General features: G+C 45.9%; 1 protein-coding gene across 1 annotated transcript in view; it reads left to right on the top strand.

Moving 5' to 3' along the window:
* LOC147106682 (sperm-specific sodium:proton exchanger-like) overlaps window positions 1–12,275 on the top strand; it is a 504,645-nt gene that overhangs the window by 197,704 nt on the left and 294,666 nt on the right. Inside the window, exon 17 of the mRNA XM_086008503.1 lies at window positions 4,421–4,570. Within this exon, the coding sequence (XP_085864629.1) occupies window positions 4,421–4,570 (150 nt within the window). The remainder of the gene's footprint in view (window positions 1–4,420; window positions 4,571–12,275) is intronic.

The raw sequence follows: 12,275 nt of genomic DNA, 5'->3' as shown, positions 1-12,275 counted from the left end.
GATACTTATCTAGCTTCCCCTTAAATGCATCGATACTATTTGCCTCAACTACTCCCTGCGGTAGCGAGTTCCACATTCTCACTACTCTCTGGGTATATAAGTTTCTTCTGAATTCCCTATTTGATTTCTTGATGACTATCATAGTGGAAACACTCCCTCTGTTTATATATGCAGTGAAACTTCTACCAGTCTGACCAACAATGTGACTTCATTCCAAGCTCAGGAAAGTACCCTCTATTTTCATCTGTAGCCTTTTTTTCCCCAAAGTGGAACTTGCCATTAGGGAGATTAACAGAAGTCCAGAAAGAATAAGCTTGCTGTTCCTGCTTCCAAAGCCATCTGTGACTCACCACTGTTTTGCCCTCCTGCAAAATGGAATCCAAGTGGGGGTAACATCCAACTGTCGCATGGTAAGTGCTGCCAATTCAATCAGATCTAAAGACCATGAGACATCAGAGAGGGTCCCATTTCAACATCCAGGGAGATAGTTTTCTCAGGACTGGCCAAGGATTCTAGACAGAAGATCAAGGGGGAGAAATTCATGTTAGCCAGTAAAGTTGCCAGTGTCACCGGCAACTGGAGTTAACGGCTGCTGAAAATGGCCGCAACGCTAACGGAGCAAAATTCCTCTTGGGGATGGATATTGTTGGTGCAGCGCTTACCTGCCGTGCAGCGCCATCCCGGTGGCGTTACTGGAGGCATCCAACCTGAAGTTTGTGTGCAGGTGCGGCTCTCGAGCCACGCACAGCTCCTGGAAGCGAGGCTGTGGCGCTCCCAAGGAATTGTGGGAAATGAAGAGGCCGGAGAATTAAATGGGCCATGCACACTGAAGCAATACAAATTAAAATGAAGTGAAACAATGCACTTTTCAGCCCTTTCTGCCTTAAAAAAAATATTTAACATTAAAAAGAAGTCCCAAATGTGAATTCCCTTCCTAACCTCAAAAAATAGGAAAAATGCCTCAGCACTAACACAAATGACTCAGCAAGCCAGGGAAGTGTTGTTGTGATTCTTTGTGAAGTGGCACCCAGGGTCTCGCATGCAGCACTGTAGCTTTGTCCAGGGGGTCAGCACTGCAAGACAGGCCCTTTTACCCAGAGGGGCCAGGAGGCCCTCCAGAAAGAACGATGTGGGAGTACATCATCGAGGCCGTCACTGCCAGCAGTGTCACCCCCACCACCTGACTCCAGTGCCCAAAGAAGCTTCATGAGCTCAGACCACTGGTTAAGGTCAGTGAATGCATCTTCAAACGCCATCTCCTACCAATTGCACCACTAGCCTCACACACTGCTCAATGCACGACCCCCACCCCCAATCACTCACTTACCAACAATCTGCACCAATCACAAGGCACATCTCCCATTCCTAGCCTCACCTCACCTCACCTCCTTGGAGGCTATTCTTGGCAAGAGCATGGCTGAGCCCTTGCCAGCTGCGGGGCTGAAAGGATACAAAATGCTGGTATCCTCATACGTTATCCTCCTCCTGGCATGCACCTCATGCTCTCCTGTCCTCCTATCGCTACAACTTCACCCTTGTGCCTTCCTCATTTTACAGCCTTCAACCAGCCATGCTGCAGCCACTGTGGTAGCACTGCACAACATCAGTAGGATAGGCAAAGGCACACACAAGACAGTCACTAAGAGAATGCATATGGGTGATGAGTTGATTTCTTGATGTCATATTGGATGGATAGATGTATATAGGTGGATTGGAAAGTTTGCTTTGTGGAGGCTTTTATTTCAGCATCGTGACCAAGAGGACGTTGTGATGGTCATTAACAGATGGAAGGCAAGGTGTGGGACTAATGTTGAAAGGGGAATTGGGGTTGTGTTCACTGGGACCGCAGGCGGATGATTCCATCCCAGATATCCCAGCCACAAAGGGGCTATCTGGGATACATCCTTCCGTCTGATTCCTCCTCTTTGGCTTCCTCCTCTTCTGTATCCGCCTCTTCTGGATCTTCCTCTTCCCTTTGCAAGCGGATGCCGTAAATGTGAAATGACAGCGTAAAATGCTGGAGATACTCAGCTGGTCAGGCAGCTTCTCGACCTGAGACCTGAACTCTGTTTTTCTCTTCATGGATGTTGCGTGATCTGCTGAGTCTTTGCACCATGTTCTGTCTTCTCAAAAGTCTTCATTTACCATCCGAACCCTTGCAAGCGTCCAGCAGCACTCCCTACACACTTAAGAAAAACTTTTCACATCTATTACAGCAAGCCACTACTTCAATAAAATAAAAAAAATAGTCCAAAACCTCAAATCTAAACTTATCTGAACAATGTGTATGTTCCTTTAAGAGATGCAAACATCGCCACTGTCAGCGCTAGGGTTGAAGTTCGCGCTTCTGACGTAAAGTCGGCGTTGCATGCCGATTTTCGTCACAATGCCACCATTTTGTTGGAGATGGCACTACCAGTTACCGGCAGCGCAAAGGTCGGGGCCAAAATGGCGGCCGCCGCGGGACCCACCAGCAGCTGGTGAAAGAGTGACGGCCAATGTTTTAGCGCCATTTAAAGGCGCTACAGAGTGGCGCTAAGGCCACAAATTTCTCGCCCCTTTTGTTTAGTGAAGTGCAGAAACTGTTCATGATTGGGCTGTCAAAGACATTGGGGTCGATTTTCCCGAAGCTGTCGGGAAGAAGGCGGGACTACAACTTTCGGGTTTTAGACCCGCCTACATCGAAGTCCGGCCAATCCGCGCGATTTTCCCTTGATTGACCTTGTTGAGCCCGCTCAGGGCTCAACAAGCCAATTAAGGGCCACCCGGCAACAGGTGACGTCACAGACTGCAATTTCATCTGTCAAGAGTTCTTGACAGATGAAATATCAGTGTTTCACAGCTGTTTGAAGCTGTGAAACACTGACAGTCTGAGTTCTGACATGAGTCCTTCTGCACAGACTCAGTTAGAAAACTCAGCAGCACTCAAAGCTGAAGGCTGTCACTTTTCACATCGCAGCCATTCAGCTTGATGCGCTCATGACGCCTACAGGAAGAAAGGCTGTTAAGGTAAGTACAGGTAAGTAAAAGTTCTTTACACACTTTAGACACACCAAACACACTTACCTTTGCACTCATGCACCCATCACTCACCTGAACACCGACATCATGACCCCTCCAACTCCTTCAACCCGCCGGCCCGCCTGCTCTAACCTGGCGTGGTTTGGAGCCGTCGGGAATCCCACACGACACCCCTCAAAATAGGGATTAGGCTAAAAACTGCCTGTTAACTACCTGTTAACAGGCAGTTAATTGGCACTAATCCCTTCCCGCCTGGGGTCGGCGGGTCCCAGTGCGGGGCGGGTACCCGCCGCCTCTGAAACTTGCGTGGAGCGAGGTTTTGGGCGGGATGGTGTCGGGACCCCCGAATTCAGGATTTTCCCCCCCTACACGCCTGAAACCCCGCCTGACGGCTCCAGGAAAATCGACCCCATTGTAACAGGCCAGGAAAATTCAGAGGTTTATTCCCATTACCATGTAGTCTTCAACATTATGGGATGATTCTGGTCCATCCTGGAACTCCAGGGTACTAAATGAAACAGATCATACCTCTGGTAGGTAATCTACATTTCTGAACTTGACCAAGCTCCAAAGAAAGTTGGAGGAAGTCTATTGTGCAGGAGATGGGAGGGGAGATGTGACCATTTTGTTCTACTTGCTGACTCATAATATTTATATTACTGCACAGTATAAATGAACCAAGAGGAAAAGGGACCCAGGAGTTATGTATAAATTCTTAAAAAGTAAGACATCCATTTCTGAAGTAAATGAGATATAGGGGCAGTGCCACCAGAATTGTTGCTCCAAAGGCACTGCGTACATCTGCGGCAAATGTTAATATGAAGTCAATTCATAAAATATTTTGGTGAATCTGCATGGTGCATAAAAGGCTGGGAGTGCCTTGAGGGCTGGAATGTTGGGTGCAAACGGATAGTGAAGAGCTTCTGGCTGTCTGGGAGGCATTGACATTTTTCTTAAATGTTCTGTGGCACTAAATTTCCATTAATGAATTGACTGTTGAAAGCCTGCTCAAATGTGGGTACTTAGGAATGACCCAGTAATGAGGAGAGGGCCACTCCAGAGTGAAATGAGAAATTCTTTAAGTGGGCCTTCCTTTGAGTTCCCTTTGAAAATGGGTGTTTAGTAATTAGAATTGCTCGGGCTCTCCAGCTGCATTATTGGTAGGAACTCTAAATTGCATAATATTTAGGGTCTTATTGAACCTTGAGCACAGATGGTATGCAGGCGTACAGTGCCCTAATCATTTCTTGCTTGCATTTACCTGCTTTAACACATCAATGTGGAGTAGGCTTAAGCCTCTACACCTAATAATATGATGTCATAATGACCTATGATGGATCGGGCAACAAAAACCGCATTATTGGCCCCATAAAATATCTATCATGTGTTTATTTTTCAGATTATGGTACCAACCTTCATACATCTTCTCAACAAGCAGATTAACAAACAACTAAGCTTTGGATATGATATTGGAAAAGGATACGTAGTGGGAGAAGAAGATGTTAGTAATCTTATTGATCACATTTCTGATCAAAAATTGATCTCTCAGGTAATGCAGTAGGAAAAAATTCCGAGGACATGAGATTACTTTGAAGTTGTTGGATAAATTAATAACTAAAGTGAAGTAGTCTTTTGCGATTTCTACCTGTATGATTTATTACCCTGCACAATTAAGAATTACTGACAAACAATACTGCAGGATTGAGTATAGAAATTGGATTGACAGACACTGAGAACGTCAAGGATAATTTGTATTCAAAAATCAAGATGAAAGGGCAAGTCCTATAGTTCAGGATGTGAAGATCATAAAGTATAAAAGAGAATTTGTGGTAAATCTGGAAGTAGTGGCTTGGTGAATCCAAGATTAGGACTTAAAAGCCTTTCGATTTTAGGAGGAAGGAAATACTGAGGGAGGTAAAAGTAAAGGGCTCTGAATTTCCTTCAGACCGGCTCTGGCACCAGAAGTGTAGGAGCACAGGAACAGGAATAGGCCATTCAGCCCCTCGAACATGTTCCGGCATTCTATGAGATCGTGGTTGATCTGCATCCTAACTCTATTCACCTGCCTTGGCTCCATATCCCTTAATACCCTTGGCTAGCAAAAATCTATTGATCTCAGATTTAAAATTATTAATTGACCTAGCATCTACTGCTATTTGTGGGAAAGCGTTCCATACTTTTACCACCCTTTGCGTGAAGAAGCATTACCTAACTTCTCTCCTGAATGGCATTGTTCGATCCGTGGTTCAGTGGATAAATAATTACACGGATGCTGTACATAAACAAATAACAGGTCTTTACTGGAGGAGGGTAATTTCTAGACTGGGGTACAGAGGCATGCGCACAGCTTATATACCGGTGTGGTCACTGCCAGTACTACAGTATACAGGAGCTGTAAAAAGTAGTTCTGACTTAAAGCACATACACTACAATTCCTCCCTTTTTAGATTAATAATACTCCCTTAATATTCAAATAACAATTACATTTTTACATGTACATTCAATAACAAAAGTCCATTTATAGATTCAGTCTTTGGGGCGGCTTCCTGACCCTTTCGGGATAGCGCCTTTCCGGAGGTTCTTGTTCTTGGTGCAGAGGCGATTCTGACCCCTTTTCATCGGGTAGTTCATCGGGTTCCACTGCTACTGGGTCTGAAGTAGATGCTACCGGTATGTCGGGCTCATCCCCAGGTACTCGAGACATGGGGTTGACGCTTTCCTGTGACGCTAAGATCTGATTGACGTGGCGTCTCACAATGTTCTCCCCGACATCCACTGTGTACATTAATGGCCCCTGCCTTGTACATATTGTTCCGGGTTGCCACTTCTCTGTTCGATAGTCCCGGGCCAAGACTGGTTGCCCTACATTGAAGCTCCTTGTCGGCTTCTCGTTGATATGCTGGAATTGTTTGTCCTCAACATTTCTTCGCACATTTGGTCTGAGCAAGTCCAGACGAGATCTCAACCTTCGGTTAAAGAACATCATGGCCGGGGTCTGGTTGGTAACTGCATGTGTCGCGTTTCAGTAGGCTAATAAGAAATTGTCCATCTTATGCTGTAGTGGAATTTCCTCGTCGCACATGGCCTTTATCGCCTTCTTAAAGGTTTGTACGAACCTCTCAGCCAATCCATTGGTGGCTGGATGATACGGGGCGGATGTGTAATGCCTTACCCCATTCCTTTTCATGAATTTTTGGAACTCGTCGGACACAAACTGTGGTCCATTATCAGAGCAAATCTGCTCTGGCAAACCGTTTCTGGCAAATATGGTCCGTAGGACTGCAATCGTTTTCTCTGTAGTGGTTGAAGACATATTTATCACCTCAGGCCACTTTGAATGAGCATCCACTGCTATTAAGAACATTGAGTCCATGAATGGACCAGCGAAATCAATGTGCACCCGTTGCCATGGAGAGGAGGGCCACTCCCATGGGTGTAGAGGGGCATGTGGTGCATTTTGGACCTTCTGGCATCCTAAGCAACTCTTAGTTAGGTCTTCGATTTGTTGATCGATTCCCGGCCACCACACATAAGCCCTAGCAAGGCTTTTCATTTTCACTCCCCCCAGATGACCTTCATGTAGCTCCTTTAGCACTCTCTCCCTTAACTTGGGTGGAATCACCACTCTGGATCCACACATCACTGTCCCCTGGCATACTGACAGCTGTTCTCTTCTGGATGAGAATGCTGGCAACAGTGAGTCGCCATGTGTCGGCCATCCCCTCACCGTCAATTCATATACCCGTGACAGCGTCGGATCATTGCGGGTCTCCTCTATATTCGCGTTTGTTACTGGCAATCGTTCAATTATCGACGAATAAAATATCTCAATAGGGTCCACTGCTGGTGCTTCCTCCACTGTAGGCAGTGGCAGGCGCGATAGCCCATCAGCATTCCCATGCTGTTTCGTGCCTTTATATTCTATTTCATATTGATTCGTCCCTAGAAACAGGGACCATCTTTGTAACCGCTGTGCAGTCATTACTGGCACGCCCGTCTTAGGATTAAAGATGGAGACAAGTGGTTGGTGGTCAGTCAGCAAGGTGAACTTCTGCCCATGCAGATAATGGTTGAATTTTTTTACTCCCCATACTAGGCTGAGGGCCTCCCTGTCAATCTGGGCGTAGTTGCGCTCGGCTGAGGTTAGTGACCGAGGCGCAAAGGCTACTAGCCTCTCCAACCCGTCTGGGAATTTGTGCGACAGCACCGCTCCAATGCCATAGGGTGATGCATCACATGCCAAACGAATTGGTAGTGCTGGGTTGAAATGGGCCAACACCTCTTTTGATGTGATCAATTCTTTACACTTCTGGAAAGCTCGTCTACGCTCGTCATCCCACTTCCATGGTACCCCTGTTTGCAGTAGGGTGTTCAGTGGGTGTAATACCGTAGACAAATTTGGTAAGAACTTGTGGTAATAGTTTACCAGCCCGAGGAACGACCTCAGTTGTGACACATTTTCCGGTGCTGGAGCCTTGACTACTGCCTCAATCTTGTCAGGGGACTTATGTAACCCCTCTTCATCGATGACGTGGCCGCAATACGAGATCTGTTTCTGGAAAAACTCGCACTTGTGGTGATTAGCTCGTAGCCCATATTCCTTTAATCTGGCGAGCACCTTCTCCAAGTTAGCGAGGTGATCACCGTCATTTTCGCCCGTGACCAAGATGTCATCCAAATAACACTGGGTCCCTGGAATCCCTTGCAGGACCTGATCCATCGCCCTTTGCCAGATAGCCGGAGCCGAGGCTACTCCAAACACCAGCCGGTTGTATTGATAGAGACCTTTATGGGTGTTGATCGTAAGGTAATGTTTCGAAGCTTCTTCTACCTCCATCTGCAAGTACGCCTGGGCTAGATCAATTTTGGTGAAGCGTTTACCACCAGATAGCGAGGCGAAAATATCCTCAATTCGTGGAAGCGGATATTGCACCGTGTGAAGGACTGGGTTCACTGTCACCTTAAAATCCCCACAGATGCGGACCTTCTTTGGTTCCCCAGGCGTATTACTCAACGACCTCTTCATTACAGGAACGATGGGTGTAGCCCACTCGCTCCAGTCCACTTTGGACAGTACTCCTGAACGTTCCAACCCTTCCAGCTCTGCTTCAACCGCTGGTCTGATCGCATAAGGCACTGGTCTGGCCTTCAGAAACTTTGGGCTTGCATTATCCTCTATTTTAATTGTTGCTGTTATTCCTTTTAGTGTTCCTAGTCCCTCCTGGAACACTTCTTTTGCGTCAGTTAGCATTTTTGACAGTCGTCCAGGTGTGACGTTGTCATCCTTTTTGGCCTCCGCCTTCAGTGCCTGTATGGAATGCCAATCTAAATGTATCTTCTGGATCCATTCACGTCCTAGCAGTGGTGGTCCTCCATTTGGCAATACATATATATCCATTTTAGGTATTTCCTGACCTTTATATGTCACTTTCACCCTTATTTTTCCTTTGGGGCAGACTTTTTGCCCCGTATACGTCTTCAAGACAATCTCTGTAGCTTTCAAGGGTATGTGTGAAAATAGCTGCTTGTAGTCTCTTTGATTTATGACTGTTAGAGCTGACCCTGTGTCCAATTCCATTTCCACTTCGACTCCGTCTATCTTGAGTGTAACCCAGATAGTCTGGTGATCCTCTATTTCAGTTACATTATGTAGTTTCAGACAACCCAGCTCCTTGCTTCCGGAGTCTGTGTCACTTTTCTGTTCGTCTGAACCACTGTCCATCACCTGGTGTACCTTTTTGTACTTCTCCTGTTTAGATTTCTTACTGTTGGTTTTCTTCCCAGACCTGCAGACTCTTGCTATGTGTCCTGCTTTCCCACACTGTCTGCATACTTGGTCCTTGAACCAACAATCTTTCTGGTCATGTGTTGTTCTGCCACAGCGATAGCACTTCCCTGTTCCATAGGTCATTTCGTTGGTGCCATATTCTTGCGGTCTCCGTTGTATCTCTGCAGCGTCCCTTGCGGCTGCTTCGTGTGATACTGCCATACTGAAAGCTTTGTCCAGCGTAAGGTCCTTTTCTGATAGAAGCCGTTTCTGGGTTCCTTCACTTTGTAGCCCACACACAAACTTGTCCCTTAACGTGTCTGCTAGTCCCGCTCCAAACTGGCAGTATTTCGATAGCTTGCGCAGTTCCGTTAGGTACTCAGCATTGCTTTCGTCTTTGTGTTGGTTCCTTTTATGGAACTTAAATCGTTCTGCTATCAGCAGCGGTGTGGGGTTTAAGTGGTCCTGTAGGATTTCTACTATGCTTTCAAAATTCTTGTTTACCGGCTTCTCTGGGGTTATTACATTTCGCAGTAACCCATAAATTTTTGCACCCATGGAATTTAACAGAACCAGTGCTTTATTAGCACCTGGCACTTCATTCGCCCTGCAGTACACCTCAATACGTTCCACATATGTCGCCCAATCTTCGACTTCATTGTCGAACGTAGAGATACTGCCACTCTTCGGCATCCTTGGTTGTGCGTTAACTATCCCCAATGGCGCCTCCCGCTCTTCCCCTTCTTCTCCGCTGGCACAAAATGGCGTCTCCCGCGCTTTCCTTCCTTCCCGCGCTCGCCCGTCTTCTCCGCTGCGGCTTCGCAAAATGGCGTCTCCCGCGCTCTTCCTTCTCAATGGCGCATCCCGCGCTCTCCCTGCTTCTCCGCGGCTCAATTGCGCCTCCCACGCTCTCGCTGCTTCTCCGCGGCTCAATGGCGTCTCCCCTTGCTTCGCCCCGCGGACCCCTGATCAGCCTGTGATCCCTGGCTGTGCTCTGCGCGTTCTTCTCTTGATATTTGTCGACGCCGCTCAGTCTAGAACCCGGCTGTTTCTTACCCTCTCTCCGGTTTGCAGTATTTTTCCTCGACGCCGCTCGGTGATCAACCCCCGGCTGCGCCCTGCTCTCTTCACCCTCTTTCTTACCCCGTCGACGTTGCCCGGCTCTCTCTGCCGTCGGTCGGCACCAGCCGCCGCTGCTCGGGAAGGGTCTGCTCTGGACCTGTCGTCGGTCTCTTACTGTTCGTTGTGGCTGGGGAACCAAGCCCGGCTCTCCACAGCCTCCCCAGCGAAGTTGGATCTCTGCCTGACTGCTGGGCGGTTGCTCGCGGTCGACGCCCGTGTTCCTGGACTCGACTATTTAAAAAAATTTTTTTTTATTATGTTGCAGGTAGATTCGCATCAACACTCATCGCCACTGTTAGATCCGTGGTTCAGTGGATAAATAATTACACGGATGCTGTACATAAACAAATAACAGGTCTTTACTGGAGGAGAGTAATTTCTAGACTGGGGTACAGAGGCATGCACACAGCTTATATACCGGTGTGGTCACTGCCGGTACTACAGTATACAGGAGCTGTAAAAAGTAGTTCTGACTTAAAGCACATACACTACAGGCATGGCTCTGATTTCAAGGTTATGTCCCCTTGTCCTAGACTCCTACTAGCGAAAAACGTTTCTCTCTATGTACCCTATCAATTCCTTTCAAAATCCTAAAAACCTCAATTAAATCAAGGCTTAACCTTCTATATTTCAGAGAATAGGAGCCTAGTTTATGTAATCTCATAATTTAACTATTAGAGCCCTGGTAATATTCCAGTGAATCTGGGCTGCACTCCTTCCAAGGCCAATATATCCTTTCTAAGGTGTGGTGCCCAGAACTGTACACAGTTCTCCAGATGTGGTCTAACCAGGGTTTTTTATAGCTGTAGCAAAACTTCCTCCCCATTATATTCTAGCCCTCCAGTTATAAAAGCTAACATCCCATTAGCCTTTTGATTATTTTTTTGTATCTGGCTACTACATTTTAGTGCTGTGTGTACGTGGACCCCTAAATCTCTTTGGACCTCCACTGTTTCTAGCTTTTCACCATTTAAAAAAATACTCAGATCTACCCATTTTTGGTTCAAAATGGATGACCTCACACTTATTTGAACTCCATCTGCCACAGTTTTGCCCACTCAATTAACCTATCAATGTCTCTTTATAATTTTATGCTCCCGTCTACACTACTTACTTAGCCACCAATCTTTGTGTCATTGGCAAACTTGGATATATGGCTTTCTATTGTGTTATCTAAGGCATTCCTCTACTGTGAAGACTTGCACAAAGTAATTATTCAACGAGTCTGCCATTTCCTTATTTTAATTTGCAATATTACAATTTTAAAGGGCCCACATTGCCCTTGACTGCCCTTTTTCTTCTAATATAATTGTAAAAGCTTTTTGTGTTAATCTTGATATCCCTCGCAAGTATCTTTTCGTATTCCCTTTTTGCAGCTCTTACTAGCTTTTTTATCTTCCTTTGCTCCCAGTCCCCTGGATCCACACTATTCTTTGCACTTTTGTGTCCTCTTTCCTTTAGTTTTATGTTAGCTCTCAACCCTTGTCGACCATGGCTGTTTTATTTGGTTGTAGATCTCTTGCCCCTTAGGGGTGTATACTGGTCCCGTATTAAGCTCATTTTTTTTTTGAATACTCAAGAAATTTACTACCTTTCTGACTTGCGCTGCTCTGCTCTTCCCAATCTATATGAAAATTAAAGTCTTCCATTAAAACAACTTTGCTTTTGCTACAAGCCTCTCTATTCCCTGAATTACTACATTCTGCCAACTTGTGTCGCTAACTCCAGTGTATTTCCCAGGGTCAGTTCAATGATTGGGAAGCCAGAAGACCTTTTTAGAAAAGAAGTCTAATATTTAAGCTCCAACATTACTTGCAGCCATTTAATATCTGCCAAGCACCCTATAAAGTCAAGAGATTTAACAGTGAGGAAGAATGCAACACACTACAGGAAGACATTAGAAAACCTGCAGACAGGGTAGTTAAGTAGCAAATGAACTGCAACACAGATAAATGTGAGGTGATGCACTTTGGTAGGAAAAGTAGAAACATCACCTACACCTTAGAAAATAAGAAACCGAATGGGGTAGAAAGGCAAAGAGATCTAGGGATACCGGTGAACAAATCATTAAAGCAGCATCGTAGGTCAGCAAAGCAATTAAAAATGCTAACAAAGCACTGGGATTTATTTCATGGGGTATAGAATTCAAAAGTAGTGAAGTTATGTTGAACTTGATTAGAACCCTGGTACTGTGCACATTTCTGGTCTCCGTACTATAAAAAGGACATAGAAGCACTGGAGAATGTGCAAAAAAGATTTACAAGGATTTGTATCAGAACTGGGAGATTACAGCTATCGGGAAAGTTTGAACAGGTTGGGGCATTTTTCTTTAGAAAAGAGAAGACTTAGAGGTGACCTGATAGAG

This window comes from Somniosus microcephalus, chromosome 15 (assembly GCF_052327205.1).
Source record: "Somniosus microcephalus isolate GS21.2 chromosome 15, FLI_Smic_1.0, whole genome shotgun sequence".
Taxonomy (NCBI): Eukaryota; Metazoa; Chordata; class Chondrichthyes; order Squaliformes; family Somniosidae; genus Somniosus; species Somniosus microcephalus.
The sequence above is the reverse complement of the archived record's forward strand: the minus strand, read 5'-3'. Positions and strand labels throughout refer to the sequence as shown.